We start from the raw sequence: 19,433 nt of genomic DNA on the forward strand, positions 1-19,433 counted from the left end.
GTTTGCCTTTCCTTAATCTTTCTTCTAAGTTAAGTCGTAGAGTCAGTATTGCCTCACGTGTTCCAATGTTGCTACGGAATCCAAACTGGTCTTCCCCAAGGTTGACTTCCACTAGTTTTCCCATTCGTGTGTAAAGAATTCGCGTTAGTATTTTGCAGCTGTGACTTATTAAACTGATTGTTCGGTAATTTTCACATCTGTCAACACCTGCTTTCTTTGGGATTGGAGTTATTATATTCTTCTTGAAGTCTGAGGGTATTTCGCCTGTCTCATATATCTTGCTGACCAGATGGTAGAGTTTTGTCAGGACTGGCTCTCCCAAGGCCGTCAGTAGTTTTAATGGAATGTTGTCTACTCCCGGGGCCTTGTTTTGACTCAGGTCTTTCAGTGCTCTGTCAAACTCTTCACACAGTATTGTATCTCCCATTGTGCCCTTGTATAGACCCTCTATATACTCCTTCCACCTTTCTGATTTCCCTTCTTTGCTTAGAACTGGGTTTCCATCTGAGCTCTCGATATTCATACAAGTGGTTCTCTTTTCTCCAAAGGTCTGTTTAATTTTCCTGTAGGCAGTATCTATCTTACCCCTGGTGAGACAAGCCTCTACATCCTTAGATTTGTCCTCTAGCCATCCCTGCTTAGCCATTTTGCACTTCCTGTCGATCTCATTTTTGAGACGTTTGTATTCCTTTTTGCCTGCTTCATTTACTGCATTTTTATATTTTCTCCTTTGATCAATTAAGTTCAATATTTCTTCTGTTACCCAAGGGTTTGTACTAGCCCTCGTCTTTTTACCTACTTGATCCTCTGCTGCCTTCACTACTTCATCCCTCAAAGCTACCCATTCTTCTTCTTCTACCGTATTTCTTTCCCCCATTTGTGACAATTGTTCCCTTATGCTCTCCCTGAAACTCTGTACAACCTCTGGTTTAATCAGTTTGTCCAGATCCCATCTCCTTAAATTCCCACCTTTTTGAAGTTTCTTCAGTTTTAATCTACAGCTCATAACCAATAGATTATGGTCAGAGTCCACATCCGCCCCTGGAAATGTCTTACAATTTAATGCCTGGTTCCTAAATCTCTGTCTTACCATTATATAATCTATCTGATACCTTCTAGTATTTCCAGGATTCTTCCATGTGTACAACCTTCTTTTATGATTTTTGAACCAAGTGTTAGCTATGATTAAGTTATGCTCTGTGCAAAATTCTTTTCCTACTCTCGAATTCCAGTCACCCATGACTATTAAATTTTCGTCTCCCTTCACTACCTGAATAATTTCTTTTATCTCATCATACATTTCATCAATTTCTTCATCATCTGCAGAGCTAGTTGGCTTATAAACTTGTACTATTGTAGTAGGTATGGGCTTTGAGTCTATCTTGGCCACAATATTTGGAAGATAATGTGTCAATATTCTATTTCTTACAGCTTTGGAGCTTTACTGATTTAACCAGTTGGTGTTATAGAGAAGAATTAGATTCCATTTTTATGACATGTGTGCATTGCACAGTCTTGTCTGCAAAATTTTGATTTGTCAATCTTTTTTTTTTTATCTTGCATTTTCCTCATTATTGGTCATTTATTGTCATTTGTGGTTCCAGGGAAACAGTTGATATGCTGTCAAAGTGCATATGAAAGCTTCTCATCCATCATTGATACAGTTGGTGGTGAAAGTGAGAAGAAATCTGCATCACAGTTCATGGAGAAGGTTTTGGTTGTTAATGATATACTTTCACAAGAATTTGAAAATATTAAATTAGGTGGAAAAATTAAGAAACGATCACTTATAGTTTTTGCAACAGGGCATGCTATGAGATCAGTAACAGTAACAGCAAATGAAGGATTTTGTAGAGCATCACTCAATAAGGTGATTAATTATATTACTAATCTTAGTGCCTATGAACAACTAATGTATCATATTGCTGTGAGCTTTGCTGCACAAAATGAGGCATAGTGGTTAGCATCACTAGTTGCAGTGCTGCCTGTTGCCATGTCAAAGCCAAAATTATTGGAATGTTCTTGAAATATCTTATGTTTGTAGTGTTTGTATATTGTGGAATACTCAATGTTTATATAAAAACCAGCATTCTGGAATATTTTATGTTTGTGTAAATAGCTGTGTTAATCTGTCCAAGAAGTCAATTCTGTTCTGGTTGCTCGCTGGTGTCAGTAATAAATGTTCTTTCAGTACTAAGTGTTCTACGTCACTGATGGCTCCACCTTTGATGTTTTCATTACATATGGGAAAGAAGGTCTTTACAGAAAAATTTCGATGGTGAAGTCTTCGTGGGTTATAGCCAGGTCAAAGCTTCATTTTGTAGGAATGTTTCAACAAGTTTCCAACTCTTGCTCTTCAGGCAAAGTGTCGGATTCATGATCAGTTTGCATCTTTGTAGACCCTGAACCATAGGCTCCTCTGCCTCATCTGTAATACCTGAGCCAATCACATGCTTGCTAGCACTACATCCCATGCAGAGCTCAGCTGTAAACCACCATCCCAGTTGACAAGGTCATTATGGACCCGTATCTCCACTGCTTCTTTGATAATCAAATCCCAGAACCTGTTCAATTGGCACAATACATCTGTCTGTTCAAATATATGACCTTCCTTGAGGCTGTGCTCTGCCACTACAGATTAATCAGCTTGGGTGAGGTGAATGCTTCCACATGTTCTGAGTGTCACTGTGAAATACACCGTTGTGTCTGGCCAATATATTGGTTGCCATATTCACAACTCATGCTGTAGACTCCAAGTGCCCATGGTCCTAGTTGTCTAACATTGAGTCAAGCTATTTCATATTTTTATTTTAGCCAAAGATTAGAAAATGGTTTTAATGCTGTTCTTCTCCAATATCTTGGAAATCTTGGCTGTGGGCAGCCCAGTATACAGAAGGAACACCAGACGCTCAATGTCTTCTTCTGGATCATCTTATTCATCTTGCTCAGCTGGAGGGCGTATCATGTCTGTCTCTCCAAGTAGCCATTCTTGTGAAAGGTTTCACTCAGATGCTGCAACTTGACGGGTAGACTCTCCTTGTCACATATCTTTCATTCTCTGTGCACCAGGACAGTGAGCACAGATTTGCAATGTGCTGGATGGTGGCAGCTACTGCCATTTAGGTACAGGTCCATGTGTGTCTTATTTCTATGAACAGAATGTCCCAGCATGCCATCAGCTTTCTTCCTTATTAGGATATTTCTTCTACGTTAATTGTGCCTCCATACTGTCATGTATGCTGTTGAGATGATCAAGAAATGCCAGCAGGTTTTCTTCACCAGTGGCCGCACCACGAATGTGTCATCCACGTGTCAGTAGAATGCCTTTGGTTTCAGACACATGGTTTTGGGAGCCATTTTCTCGAAGTGTTCCATACACAGGTTTGCAATGCCTGGCACAAGGGTGAGACCACAGTCACTGTGTCTAACTGCTGGTAGAGCTTTCTACCATGTTGGAAGTAGGTGGTGGTGGATGTGTGGTGGAACTCCACAGTGTCTTTGTCAAAGTGGCTACCTAGTAATGTCAAGGACTCCTCTAGTGGTACCCATGTGAAGAGAGACGTGATGTGGAAACTTACCAGGAGGTCACTCTTGTCCAGACATATCCCCTGAAGCACTTTCACACCCTCAGTTGATTTTTTGACATGATGTGTGCAGTGACACAGGAGAGGTTTTAGTAACTGTGCCAGGTGTTTACCTATCCCATATGTTGGTGAAATTGGACGTACTCTAATCCCATACCACTTGCGACTGGCATCCAGTCTCCTGCCCTGCATGTGGGGGTAGGTAGATAGTAAGACCTTTGCATCCAATGAACTCTGCAAGTTCAAAGCTACCTTTAAACAACACAAGAAGTTCCATTGACTTCCAGGGGCACACATGCAGAATATTGACACAAAGGATTTGAGGACCATCATCAGTTTGCTGGAAAAGGTGACCATGTCCTTGCTATCAAAAGGATTAAATTTTTCACTGGTTTCAAGCACTTTACCTAAACAGGAGATCCTCAGCAATGTCGAGCAAGCCATTCAGGCTCTTCCCTCTGAGATCATTGAAGAAGTGATAGGGGGGACCTAAGGGTACTTGACAAAACAAAAATTCCAAAAACTAACATCTCCTTGGCATAACGGAGGGCAATACACAACCTCTGAGAAGATGAAGAGGAGCTGACAAAGAAAATGCGACAGTGCCGCGATGTTCAGTTGACTATGGGCAGGAGATGAAGATGCTATTACAAGACCTTGCTTACAAGTCAGTAGGAAAGGATCCTACACCAGCTGTGACTAGGAAGACCATCTTACCTCTGAACAACTCTGGAGTGGACAAGGATACGGTCAAAAGGCTGTACCCCAAGCAGCGCTACCACCACAGCTGTAAGGCCTACCAAAGATGCACAAGAAGGGAGTTCCATTGTGTCCATAAGTGGACACACTGCATTTACCAGCGTATGGAATAGCTAAACACCTGTCACAATTACTAAAGCCTCTTGTGACTCATTGCACACACCCTATCAAAAAATTCAATTTAGTTTGTGAAGGTGCTTCAGGGGTACATCTGGACAATGGTGACCTCCTGGTCAGTTTCAACATCATGTCTCTCTTCACACAGGTACCACTAGAGGATTCCCTGATGTTATGAGGGGGCCATGTTGAGGAAGACACTGTGGAACTGAAACTTCCTGGCAGATGAAAACTGTGTGCCAGTCTGTGGCTTGAACTCGGGACCTTTGCCTTTCATGGGCAAGGGCACTGTCCTTTCTTCCAGATGTGCTAGTCCAACTTTTGCAGGAGAGCTTCTGTGAAGTTCGGAAGGTAGGAGATGAGGTGCTGGCGGAAGTACAGCTGTGACAACACAGCGTGAGTCGTGCTTGGGTTGCCCACATGGTAGAGCACTTGCTCATGAAAGGCTAAGGTCCCAAATTTGAGTCTCGATTCAGTACACAGTTTTGATCTGCTAGGAAGTTTCATATCAGTGCACACTCCTCAGCAGAGTGATATTTCATTCTGGAAAGTGTGGAACTGTTCCGTGCTGTGAGCTCACTAACACTTACTTCCAATGTGGTGGAAAGTTCTACCAGCAGTGAGACAGAGTCCGTATGGGATCCCCTGTTCCATCAGGCATTGCAAACCTCTACACGAACACTTTGAGGAAATGGCTCTCAAAGCCATGTGTCTGAAACCAAAGGCATTCTGTTGATACATGGACAAAACATTCATGGTGTGACTGCATGGCAGAGAAACCCCGCACAAGTTTCTTGACAACCTCAACAGCATACACAACAATATAAATTTCATGAGGGAGACAGAAGAAAACAGATGCCTGCCTTTGCCTGACATTCTGATAAGCAAGAAAACTTATGGTGTGCTAGGACATTCTGTGACTAGAAAAAAGACACACACGGACCTATATCCAAATGCCAACAGCCGCCACCATCCAGCAGAACACAAATTTGTGCTCACCACCATGATGCATAGAGCATGAGAGACTTGTGACATGGAGAATCTACCCACTGAGCTGTGGCATCTAAGGGAAGCGTTTGGCAAGTTACAGCATCTAAGGGAAACCTTCGGCAAGAATGACTACTCGGAGACACAGATGAGATGCGCTTTCCAGCTGAGCAAGAAGAATAGGAAAGAATACAATCTGGATGAAGACATAAGGCATCTGATGTTCCTTCCATATGCTAGGTTTTCCATGGCCAATATTGCCAAGATACTAGAGAACAACATTAAAATCATTTTCTGCTCTTTGGCTAAAATAAAAAATATACTTGGCTCAATGAAAGACAAGCTAAGACCATGGATACCTCGAGTCTACAGCATCACTTGCGAATATGGCAAGCAGTATATCTGCTAAACACAATGGCATGTTTCACAGCACAGCGTAGAACATGTGAGACGCATTCACTTCAGCCAAACGGACAAATCTGGAGTGGCAAAGTACAGCCTCAATGAAGGTGATACGAACACAAACATAAGCCAATTGAATGGGTTTTGGTACTTGATCATCAAAGAGGTAGTGGAGGTACGGGTGAATGATGATCTTGTCAACTGGGGTAGCAGTTTTCAAATGAGCTCTTCATGGGATGTAGTGGTAGAAAGAACATGTCAAGAGCACTCTGATATAAAAGTGGAAAGGCAGCATCAGGACATGACAGTTTCATCATCATCATAATCATTGTTGTCATCGTCATTGTACTCATTACATGTGCAAGTGTCATCTGACAATGGTGCTAAATCACAAAATTACATACTGTCAGACCTAAGACAACAACCACTGCCTTCAATTATTAGGAGCTGTTACAGGATTTGATGCAGTGAAATGCAGGATCATGATCTGCATAGAATGTTTGAAGACCATCGAAGATTTTTCTTTTTAGGTAGTTCTCCACAAAATAGTTGCTTGTCTGCACAGCTCTAGTCCTATAGATGCTTCTCTTGGAGGCCATATTTGTGCTTGATGTATATTTACATTCATAGACAGTGCAGCAGAGGCCCACATGGGTTCACAATTTCCTCAGTCCCTAATTGTGAGGACCAATACTGAGCTTTTGTCTCAGTCCTCCTTGTGCTGAAAACCATTTTGCAACAATCATACAACTTCCTCATTTACTAGTCCTACAGGCTTCAGCTACCTTGGTTGTGGGACTTGAAGTTCTACCCAAGAATGGATAAATTTGTTGTGCATGCCCTGAAACTCGTTCAACATCAGAATTTTACTGCGCCAGAAGCCACTTGATATCCACCTCTGTAACTGAATGGTCAGCATGGTTGAGTGCCATATGGAAGACCCATGTTTGATTCCTGGTACTGGTGTGGATTTTTCTTTGGTAAGAGGAGTGGAACAGGGTGCACGCAGTCTAGTGAGGCCAATTGAAGAGCTACTTGTCCAAGCAGTAGTGGCTCCAGATCACAAAAACTGATAATGGCCGGGAGAGCAGTGTCCTGACCGCACACCTCTCTATACTGAATCAAATGACGCCATTGGTAGAGGATGACATGACAGTCGGTTGGTATCAATGGGCCTGTCAAGGCTGTGAATGTTTGTTTCCAAAGCCACCTGATGCAACACTGAATAATCCCAGTGATTGCGCTCCTTGTAGCATTTTGTTGCACTTCACTGTGGCTGTTATGAACACTTCACAGCTGTACTAGTGTATAGTATTCTGTAGCAAAGAGAACAAGAGCAAGGGAAGCTATTCTAAGTACAAGATATTATTCCAAGCTTTATGATGAGCTTAACTTGCAACAGCAGTGTTATATAAGCAAGTATGAAAAGTTAATTAGATTATATATGCTATTTTCTTAGTGATTTTTTCATGATTTACTGTATCAAAGAACCACCATAATTTCAGTCACTATTTATCACAGGCTGTTTTGATTCATTAGAAATGGTTTGTGAAAGACTATGACCATATAACAATGGGTTTATTTATAAATAACTTTTCTGCTACTGGTAATGATTTTCTTTTATTTGTATTTTGCGTGATGTGTCTAAGGAAATGATTCCCACTTTCAAGTGCATTTTCGGCCTGCTAGGCCATATATTCATCATGTCTTCAATGTGTGAGGTACTGCATTTTTCTGTTGTATTAAAGTATTCTTGTAGTTCACTTGCACAGAAGCTTACACACATTAAACAACACACACAATTTTCTTTGCACAGTACACACTGAAAATAACAAACGTTTCAGTGTGTACTGTGCACAGAAAACTGTGTGTGATATTTAAAATGTGTGAGCTTCTGCACAAGTGGACCACAATAAAACTTAAACACAGTGCAACTGTGCAGCACACCACACACTGACAAATCATGAATAAATGGCAAAACACATGGAAAATATACCTGAAAATGGGAATCATTTACCAAAATGTGTCAACAAAAATATAAATAAAGGAAAATCTTGACTGGTAGCAGAAAACTTATTTTTAGGCAAATACATATAAATAAAAGTTAAAAAATGACTGGTTGTCGTTAGTTGTTTATCTGACTTTGATGTACTTTGGAATCTAATTGCTCCAACTGGCACAAAACTTGGCCTCATCTGATGAGCTGCCAAACAATTTGATAGATGAAAACAGCACATTTCTGTTCTAACAATGTTGGGACTGAGTTTTGAGTGTGGTTAAATGTTCTTAGAATTTGGTTAGACTATTCATTAATTCACTTACACACTTCTTGAAATTTCTGCTCTGGTATGATATTGCAGGACTGTATGCATATTGAAAATTGTTGCTTGACATCTCAAGAAAAGGTCGCACAAATAGATTGAGCAACAAAAGTTTTCAGGTCCTCTTTATATATACATGGTTAGCAGCAGTGCCCAGTCCCAGAAACTTCTGTTAGGTCAAAACACAGCTTGTGCTGATGACGTCAAACTATTTATGATGTCCTGGATCCATAAAAAAATTGTGTGTTCCAGCTGTTTACAGTCTGGTACTCTGTTGGGATATTGGGTGATGATGTTATGATGCTACAGTCTGCCTTTGTAATTACAGCTGACTTGATGCTTTTGAGAATTTTAACAGAAGTTTTCCTGTATACAAGTTTACATTAAAAAAGCTAAAATTAGTTTCTGTGTTGCTGTGTTGTTATGTACTTGGAACTCAGGCAAGTTTGTATGAAACCTGCAGATTTTTTTTAATTTTTTTGCTGGGTTCTGTGTTTAGGACAATGGTACTGAGTAGGTCTAAGAACTTTACATTACTTTTCTTGGCTTGAAATAATGCCTGCTTTATTGGATGTGTAGAGATCTTATTTGCAAGATCTTTAGAGGCTCTCAATTAGTTGTGAGCAGTAGCATCATAAGAAGTAAAAAGTCTAAATGTCCAAGCCTTCCTACTTGAATGTGCATAAGGACATTTCCAGTTAAGTAGTAAAAGCAAGCGAAGACCCACCCTAATCTAATGGTACCATTTGGAGGATGTTGAAAATACTGAGTGAGATTACTAGATTCACACTACAAAAGAGACTAAAAGGAAACTGATGGAGAAAATGTGATCTCTCAAGATTTCTTGGAGCAATACATTAATGGTTTGCTTCCAGGTGTTCTACCGAGTTGTCTTCATTTTACGCACAATATCTTGATGACTGACCCAGCCATCTTCTTCAGGTGCTACAAGTTTTGCTGTTCTAGATACTTGTTGTCTGGACCCCAACCAGACTGTGAAATATTGTTTTGTTTCGTACTGCTATTTATAGATGAGTTCAATTCCTGACATCCACTATGCCCTTTGATGCTCTTTTATTTTTCAGAGTTTGCACTGATATTCTATGAAATAAATTCTGTCAGTGTTTTTTAGCTGTTGTGGATGTGATGGCCGGCGAGATTTAAAAACAAAAATAAATAAATTTAAATGCCAGACCCCAAGCGTTTTTAAATTGAAGCCTCTGTCCCTGTTTAGTAGATTTTCTTACATCTTTATTTTGATAGATTCCTTAATTATTTCATTTCATTGTTATATTCAAGGCAGTGTTTGATCACAGCTGATTTGGTTGTTTTAGTCAAGTGTGGCGCTGATGTTCCTAGCACCTCTGCTCAACTGTGCCCCCTGTAAGACATACCACAATCGTGTGGAATGTGATACACCCGGCTCTAGGAGATTGTCTTTAACATGGCAAAGAATACATTTATCTTACTTGAAGGGAGAAAAATACACTGGACTCATTGTTTCCCTAGGTGTCTACTGATCTTTCCAGATATTTGGGTAACATAAGGCAGCTAAGTGGGTTTGGGTTTCTCTATCTTGGTCTCATCGCATCCCCTTTTCTCATATGTTCATATTTTGACTGCATTGCTCATTCAGTTTGATAACCTGAACACTATCCATAGCTGATGTAATTCTTTGCTGAGGTGCTCCTTGTCTGAAAGTGTTAAAGATATATGGACCAGAGTCTTTAGTACTGAATTTCTTTGTGACAGTTGGTGATGGCTCAAGGCATGGAGATACATGTCAGTGTACAACATTGCACTGTGACTTGGTATGTGACCGTTCTTCTTGTAACTAAAACATTGAGGAAAGGTAGTAAACCCTCTTCTGCAAATTCCATCGTGAATTTTATATAACAGTGAATAGACTATAAATGTTCCAGGAATCCTTGAAGCTTTTCCTCTTAGAACCATACTTAGTAATATTGGCTAATCTATATGTTAGCTGGCAAAATAGCTAAAATGCATTCTCAGTGAATATGTGGGTATGTGAAAGCAACATATTTGCAGCTCCACTGACTTTGTGCACCACCTCACTCCCACAATTTACTCATATGCGACTCCAGAATACAGATATAATGGGTATTCCACTTTCTGATTCCATGAAAATAATCTTGGGAAAGTTCAACAATTATTTCATGGAAAGTTTTAGGCACATTCTGACAAGAACTTACTTTCTGTTCTACAGAAAATATTATGGACAAAGTGATGGTGTGGTGACAGGTAGTCCATTATTGCCTGTCATGGCAGTACTGTATATGCAACACTTTGGAAGCAAAAGCACTAGAATCCACAAAGTTGAAACCAACAGGCTTCTGTTGGTACATAGATGTTTGCCGTGTGGCTACTTGGAGTGAAAAAGCATCAAGAGTTCGTGGAACATTTAAACTAGCCATCATAATATAAAATTCACGATGGAACTTGAAAAAGAGGGCCAATTACTTTTCCATGACATACTAGTTAGGAGAAGAATGGATGGATCCCGGTGTCACAGCTTGTAAAGAAAACTTGTGCATCTTCACACCTCAAGCCATACCATCCATCACAAAGATATTCGGCAGTAATGACTCTGGTCCATAGAGTTTGAACACTTTCAGACAAGGAGAGCAAACTGAAGAATGACAACACCTATGAACAGTGTTCTGAAGGGAAGGGTACTCAGATCATCAAATTAAATTGGCAATGCAGTCACAATCAAGAACACTGAGACCGACACTAAGAAACAGAATTCAGTATCCAGATAGATTACTAGACTCATACAGAAACATGGCATCTAGTGTATTTCACTCCCTTCAGCGAAGATTGAAGAGTGTTTTGTAATGTTAAAGAGGATCTAGGTCCCAAAAAGTCAGATGGGTATTGCATTCCCCATGAATGTGCTATGTCTTACGAAAGGCAGTACATCAGAACAGTCGAAGAGAGAGCTGAGGCACATCAGTGACATACCCACTAAAACAACCAAGCAAATCAGCTGCACTGCCTCGAATATAATCATGTAATGAAATACAGTGATTATATTAAAATGACAGCTGGGTTGGTTGTTTAAATATTGTCCAAGAAATGGAAACAACACCTCAGCAGGACACCTAGATGCATGGAATTGATGGAGAAAGGTTAACAAGCAACTCATGTGTCTATAATAAAGGCCATGCATGAAGCCTACAATAAGTTTTACAGTCATATCCAGTTGAAAGATAGATCAGGAAATGAGTCATAAACTTTGTTCACCCTCATGAATTAATCTAGTGTTAAAACTGAAGACAGGAGACAGAAAGAAGAAATTTTAAGAATCAGCAGTCTAAGGAAAAGATAGATTGCTACTTACTGTGAAGATTACACATTACATTGCATACAGGCACAGTTAAAAGATACTTACACATTATCTTTCAGCCATAGGCCTCATCAGTAAAGAAAGAGAAATACACACCTCCCACTCACACAAGCAAGCACACCTAATGCACATATAACCACCAACATACGTGAGATGTACTTGCTTGCGTTAGATGGTGGTGGGTGGTTTTCTTTCTTTTTCTGATGAGGGTTGTGGCTAAAACCTAATGTGTAAGAGTCTTTTAATTGTTCCCGTCTAACGTATCAACCTATCTTTTCCTTACATTGTTGATATTCCAATCTGGAGTGGACATTATTTAAATGTTAGAAGTCCACATTTAAAAATGTAGGGATTTGAAAAAAATTCAGAAACATTAAAAACGTAACACATTACCATGCCTAATACTTCATAGGAAACTGTTGGCATTCAAAATATCATCTGGTTGTCTCAGAATGGATGAATACAGGTCCCCTGTGACCTTCAAGGGAAACTCATATCATTCCTGCACAAAGTAGTGCCAAGTTCACGTAATGATGATTGCTGGTGGATAATGATCACACACCCTTCTCTCCACAGTAGACCACAAAGGCTAAATAATATTGAGATATTGTGACTGTAGTGGTAGGGGAGATGCAGCAGTTCATTCTAGTGCTCACAAAATCAGTCCTGGAGGATGTGAGCTGTGTGAACAAGGTCCTTCTCATCTGGGGACACAGCACGCCATTGGGGGACAAACACTAGCATGGGATGGACCTGATCAGCTAAAATAGTCACATACTCTGTGGCAGTAATGCATAATGCAGCCGTGTAGAGTAACCATGGACTACATCGAATACCACAACATGACTGCCCAGATCATCACCAAAGCCCCGTTGTGTTTCAAAATTCAGCCTCATCTGATCAAATGGCATTCTTTCATTGCTTTATAGTCCAGGTTTTATGGCTTTGGCACCAGGTTTTACTGTTATGCCCATTTGCATCATTAATGAACGCATTTGGGAATTTCAGCTCGCCCTGAAATTCCCTGCTATGGAGTACCCTTCTTGTTGTTTTAGTGCTGACAGGGTTCGCAAGTACAACATTCAGTTCTGCAGTGACTTTTGCAGCTGTCATCCTCGTATTTTTCATCACACTCCTCTTCAATGTCTGTCTATTATGACCACACAGCATACACTTTCATCTAAGTTGTGCATTAGTGGATGATGTTTTTCTGCTTTTCCTGTTTGGAGTATAAATCCTCGACACCGTGCCTCTTGAAATGCCAAACACTTTGACTACCTTTGTTACAGAAGCACTCACCACATGAGCACCAACAATTCATCACGTATGCATTACTTAGCTCCAACATAATGCACTTATAACTATACAGAACATTGTTCTGACCATGACTGTCACTTGCAGCATATTATGGGCATTGCACAGGTGCCTTTTGTAGTCAAATACAACACTGCAAACTGCAGGATTGTTTAGCATCTGTATTTATTTCAGCATTCATTTCTTGTGTTATTTCCTTATTTTTTCCAGCCCCTGTATATTTAAGCAACAGCATACTACCAATGTTTTGACTATTGTGCAGACTGACAAAAAAGAGATATTGATATTAGTACACCAGGTAATGAAAAACAGCTAAGACTACTTAAAACAAATAAAGCAGTTAGATTGTACATGGAATTAGCTCATTTCTTAGCTCTTATTTATTTAAAGCTTGCAGAGCAAACAATCCCTTGTATCTAGAAATAAATGCATGTCACTTTTGTCTTGCAGTGTTTCATTATTTTTGTCCAGACCATGTATATTCACACAACAAGAGACTACCAATGTTTGATCACTGCTTAGACTGACAAAAGAGAGATACTGATGTTAGTACATCAGGTATTGAAACTAAGACTACCTAAAACAAATAAGGCAGTTACATTGTACATGGAATTAGCTTGTTTCTTAACTCATATTTAGTGAGAATTTCCAGGGCAAATAGCCTCTTGTAACTAGAAATGAATGCACGTCACTTCTGTATACAAAAAGGGTAAAATATCATATGTACAGATTTATGGACCAATATCTCTGATTTGTGGTGGTTGCAGGATTCTAGAGCATATTTTTAGTTCACACATTCTGATGTCTCTGCAGGAGGTCAACAACCAGATATCATCTTTGGCAATTTTCGAAAGGTGTTTGGTACTGTACCACGGTGTCAGCTACTAATGAAGATGGATTATCTTGACAAATAGTGATTGGCTTGAGAAATACTACACAATAGTGGACACCAAATGTTCTGCAGAATTGAAAGCAATATCAGGTGTGCCCCCAAAGACAGCAGAATATGACATGTAATGTTTTTTGTATACGTAAATGATTTATCAGACAGGATAGCAGCTCTGTAAGATTCTTCACACTTTCCCAGTGTATTTTTTTCATTATATGGCTCTCAGTACATCAGCAGATCACATTTTGTAAATCTCATGTAATTTCTTTGAGATAACTGCTTGACACTGTCAGGTCGTTGGTTACTGCTGGTAATGTCTTATGGAGGCCTCCTCTGAAAATGGTGCATGCGCAACTCAGTTGTTTTCAGGTGCGCTCTGTACAAGGTATTGTTATGCACCTGAGAATTACTTACGTCAGGGATCTGTGAGGATACTGATATGAATGAGAGAGAGAGAGAGAGAGAGAGAGAGAGAGAGAGAGAGAGAAACATTATTCTGACCATGACTGTCACTGGCAACATATTAAGGGCATTGCACAGGTGCCTTTCCTAGTCAAATACAACACTGCAAACTGCAGGACTAGCTAGCATCTGTATTTATTTCAGCATTCATTTCTTGTGGTGTTTCCTTTTTTTTTTTTTTTTGCAGCCCCTGTATATATTCTTTTTTTGTAGTTGCCAACCCAACATACAGTGGGCCTACAAGGTTCGAATAGTTTGCACTGAAGATGGTCACACAGTGACCGAAATTGATCTGTAAAATAAAGGATTTCAATCTTTATGAATGATACTGCCATTTATACAGGACATTATCATGTTGTTTTTACAATGCTAATCAGTAGTGAACACGTATTGGCAGTATCCAGGTGGAGTTCGTCTTGTGAATATCTATTGAAAGAACCAGGAAAAGGAATATGTGAAATTAAAATGGGAAGTGTGTAATAGGGTATGGAGGGACATAGTCAACTTAAATAAGAACATAAAGCAATTTTCAACTTTTCTGAGTGAATAATTTTTTGGATTTGTCAGTTTCCTCAACTTGAATGAGTGAAAAGGTGTTCAGCATGATTCTGTTGTTGGAAGTTTAATAATCTGCATGAAAGAACATCATCTTTTATTCCAGAAGAATCTAGCCATCATTTATAATTAATATTATGGTAGATATTTACAGACATGACATACACAGATAGGGAGCAGTTTAGTTTCCGTTGTCTGTTCTGGGTTGTTATAGGTCTCTGCCTTAAAAAATTCGATAGCCAAAATCCTTAGTATCCACAGTATTTTCATTTAATATTGCTGAGGGAGAGCTTCCACATGCGTATTCTGCCATGAAGCAGTCTTTGGGCTCAATAACTATGAAAAGTAAGTGTACTGAACTATGAAAGGCAACAGTAGGGAACATACCATGTCCACATGCAGCAGTGGTTTCTGATACGTGAGGGAGAAGCATCATGTAAATGAAACAGCAAACATCATCATCGTTCAGAAAAAAAATGGATTACAGTGGTACATGACAATACATAGTTGATGTCAGTGCAGTGATCTGTGTCCTCAAGCAGAAAGATGTGTGTGTGTCCCAAAAGCTTTACTGGCATAGTATGTTGCATATGGCATTGCTGTTATACGCATTGCTGAACAAAAGTTGAGGTGTATTTTGCGCTTGTGTTGTGAAAAACCAATGCACTATCTCAGGAAGTGAGAAACAGTGTAATGATGTTACAGTAGCAGAAGTCATAAAGAAAAATATTGAGACAGGTAATGAAAGGAATTTGAAGTTATACAAACTGGGAATAGAAATAATTGTACTCAAGGAAAAAGAGATCAAATTTAGGAATTGTGAAAAAGTCAGGAACCTGGAAAACTGAGTCTTGTGTAATGCGCGACACAGTAGGAGTGGAAAACAATAATACAGAACAGATACCCACACCAATACGTAGGGTACTGTAGGTGAAAAATGTGAAGACACTCTTAGTGACACTAACGAGAAAGATAGAGGAAAACACTACGCAACCAATGGGTAATTTGACCTCAGGCTTGAAGGAAATAAACAACTTGAAGAATGAGATGAAAGAAATCACGCAGGAGCTGATGGTAGAACCTCAAACTGGGATAGGATATGGAGAATAGAATGACAGATGCAGAAATAAGCGAAATGAAGTGACAGACAATGAGAAGAAAAGTGGAAGCTTCTTAATAGAAATATAGAGGTAAAAACCTTAACAGAAGGAACAACCAAAGATAGTGAGAACAATGAAGCAGATAGTGCTGAGGTCAAGATGAAGCTATAAACATTAGTAAATACAGTTGCTCTAACAGTAATAATGTAGATACTTTTGTAGAGTAAATTCTACAGAAAGGAACAGTGCAATGGGAAAATCACAGTTGTAACAAAAATAACGAGGATGGAGCTACCCAAATCATGAATACAGAGGTGAATGATCAGCATAGCAGTGGTGTGGCAACAATAGACAGAACGAGGAGTGGCATAATGGACAGCAACAAGACCGGTGCAGTTACCCATGGGAAAATTTCCAAGGTTGTGGCAGGGCTCCCAACAGACGCAATAACAGCTTCAGAGCAGGCTTTTGCCCACCTAAACAGCAGATGCAGCCAGGGGTATAGGAAGTAATATATGAAGAAAATTGATAGGACTGGAGGTGGCAACACACAAACTTTAGATCTGATGAGGAACAATACTTTACAACACTTTTCCTATTTAAACTTGACGTACTGCAAGTGTGTGTGTCTGTACAGAAAATTCTGAGCACAATTTATACTTTCAAATGATGAACATATGTAATTGAAAATAAATACACAAATACACATTTTCTTTATGTGCTGCTCGACATTTTCTGAGTTTTACAGAATGTTACACTATTTTATACAATAGCGATGTGTACAGTTTTTGTGATATCTGTGCTTCAAAATTGCTTGATTCTTTCTTCTTTATGAAACTATTTTGATGCTTGTGTTCACATAAGAATATAAGTAATCTAAATCATTCGAAGTCAAATTTGTAAATTCCTTTACCCTTTTAGGGTGTGATTGAGTTGGAGTGTTGTCTTATTGAAAAATGTAGTAAAGCCACAGGCATTGGTAGATTGTTTTGTTGTTTAGTGTTGTTCTTTGATCTAGATGAAGCATTTGAAATTTTCATGGGGTTTCTATTTTTTTTATCAAAATTTGCATTTTGCAAAACACTTAAGGATATGGATGCAAGGATACTGTGATAGATATCAGTGCCCACGAGCGACTTAGCAGCAAGCACTAGTTGGTGAACCTTAGCTTCTTGAACTTTCTGTCATTTTACACCTTTTCTGGTGGACAGAACATTGTTGTATCATGCCGAAAATGCAAGTCAGTAGCGTGCACATGCCGGCAGTAGTGAGGTGGAGTCAGTCGGGCGTACATCTATTGAAAGAGCTGCAAAACAGGAACATGCAACATTAAAGTGGAAAGTATTTAATAGGACATTGAGGGATGTAGCTAACTGAAATAAGAACTTAAAGCAGTCTGTGGCTTTTTAGAGTGAAGTTAGGCATGTTTCTATGTGAAAGAACATCATCTCTAAGAAACCAACCATCAGTTGTGATTAATATTATGGTAGATAATTACAGACACAACACACACAGATCTCTGTGGTTTACTTTCCATTATCGGTCATGGTCTGATGTAAGTCTCTGCCTTAAAAGTCTGATAGCAAATCCTTAGGAACCCAGTCAGTTTAGTTAGAATTACAGGGGAAAGCTTATAACGTGTAGCTTTTGAAGGAGACCTCCTTAAGAAGACCATGGCAATGTGGACGTTGGCAGTTGCTACTTACTAGCAGTAATCAGCAGCCACCACACGATTCCACTTGATGATGCCAAGACATATTATGGAAGTTACAATATATGACCTGGGGGCAGACCTGAGACCCATATATTGGGCTTTAAAACGGTTCAGTGACTATGTCATTGTGTACATGAAAGCACTATCATTGAGGAATGGTAAGGAGGTGCAGAAAGAGTTGGACAAAATTTCCACTTGGTGAAATAAATGGCATCCCACTTTAAATATGGATGAATACACTAAGCAGATTCAGAAGGATGTAGTTTGCAGTAGGTACTGGGAGATGAAGAAGCTTGCACAGGTTAGACTAGCATGGAGAGCTGCATCAAACCAGTCTCAGGACTGAAGACAGCAACAACAACAAATGTAAAATAGTACTTATAATGAAAAGAGAGAACTTGCTAATATCTGATTACAAGATTAGTGATGGAGTTGAGTTCGTGCACACATTGCATTGTGCAAGTTTTTAAGGGTAATACTAAGAAGTGATATGTAATGGAACAGTCCTATAAAATCAGAATAAGGGTAGCTGAATGGAAGACTTAGATTTGTTGCAAAGGTTCTGGGAAAATGCAATGCATTGTAAATTAAATTGAGTACAAGATGCTAGTGCTACCAAATCTAGAGAACTGATCCAGTGTTTGAATTCCCTATCAAGGAAATACGACAAGAGAAGTCAAACGAATTTAGGGACATGCTGGTAGGACTGCAGCAGGTTGTTACAGTTCATACAAAATTGCAACAGAAATCACTGGTGTACCTAAATGGATATTTTTGTAAGAAAGATGGTTATTTTTTGCAAAACCACATTGGGTACATATAGAGAACATGTATTTGTAGATGACTTTGTGAACATTATGCACCCACCAGAGTATATCTTGCATCATCATCATCATCAGTTATCTGCTATATTAGCAGGTCCTTTGCCTCTCCATTTTCTGCGATCCATTGCTTCCTTCTTAAGGCTGCTGTATGTTGTACCATCCATAATGTCATCCAGTATCTGGAATCTCTTCCTTCCTCGCTTCCTTTTCCCTTCTACATAACCTTCTAAAACTGTTTTTATCAGTCCGTCATTCTTTCTTAATATATGCCCAATCCAATTTCTTTTTCTTCTCTTTATTACATCTAGTAATTGCCTTTTCTCTCCCACTCTTCTCAGTACCTCTTCATTTTTTACTCTGTCCATCCAACTTATTCTTTCCATCTTTCGCCATGTCCAGATCTCAAAAGCCTCCAGCCTTTCTCTGTCTTTTTTCCTCATAGTCCATGTTTCAGCGCCATATAGAAGAACACTCCATACAAGACATTTTATGAGTCTCTTTCTGAGTTCTCTGTCCATACCGCTGCAGAAGATTCTCCTTTTCTTATAAAATGCCTCTTTTGCCATTGCTATCCTTGTTTTAATTTCTGTGGTGCACTTCCAGTCGGTGTCTATCCTGCTTCCAAGATACTTAAAATTTTGCACCTGTTCTAGTGTTTCTCCATTCAGCACAATTTTTGTTTCCTTATTTCCTCCTATTGCCAATACTTTTGTTTTATTTGTGTTAATTTTCATTCCATATTTTTTTCCGTTAGTTGCAATGGTGTCCACCAAATCCTGTAATTCTTTTTCCCCTGTGGCTAGAAGGACCATGTCATCAGCAAATCTCAAGCACCCTACTCTTCTTCCTCCAATTTCTACTCCTTTGTCATCTAATGAGCATTGGTCAATCATATTTTCCAAGTACAGGTTGAAAAGAGTAGGTGATAAACAGCATCCTTGTCTTACTCCTTTCCCTAGTCTGATCCAGTTTGTACTTTCTCCTCTCACTTTAACTGAAACTTTTTGATTAAGGTACAATGAGTTTATAAGTCTT

The 19,433-nt window shown here is 39.3% G+C and overlaps 1 protein-coding gene across 6 annotated transcripts in view; it reads left to right on the forward strand.

The window, feature by feature from the left end:
* The window catches only part of LOC124616740 (UPF0415 protein C7orf25 homolog), a 185,255-nt gene that overhangs the window by 136,214 nt on the left and 29,608 nt on the right, over nucleotides 1-19,433 (forward strand). For all 6 annotated transcript variants that reach the window (XM_047145103.1, XM_047145105.1, XM_047145106.1 and 3 more), the window contains one exon: nucleotides 1,605-1,870. In XM_047145103.1, coding sequence (XP_047001059.1) covers nucleotides 1,605-1,870 — 266 coding nt within the window. The remainder of the gene's footprint in view (nucleotides 1-1,604; nucleotides 1,871-19,433) is intronic.

Source organism: Schistocerca americana, chromosome 5 (genome assembly GCF_021461395.2).
Source record: "Schistocerca americana isolate TAMUIC-IGC-003095 chromosome 5, iqSchAmer2.1, whole genome shotgun sequence".
Lineage (NCBI taxonomy): Eukaryota > Metazoa > Arthropoda > Insecta > Orthoptera > Acrididae > Schistocerca > Schistocerca americana.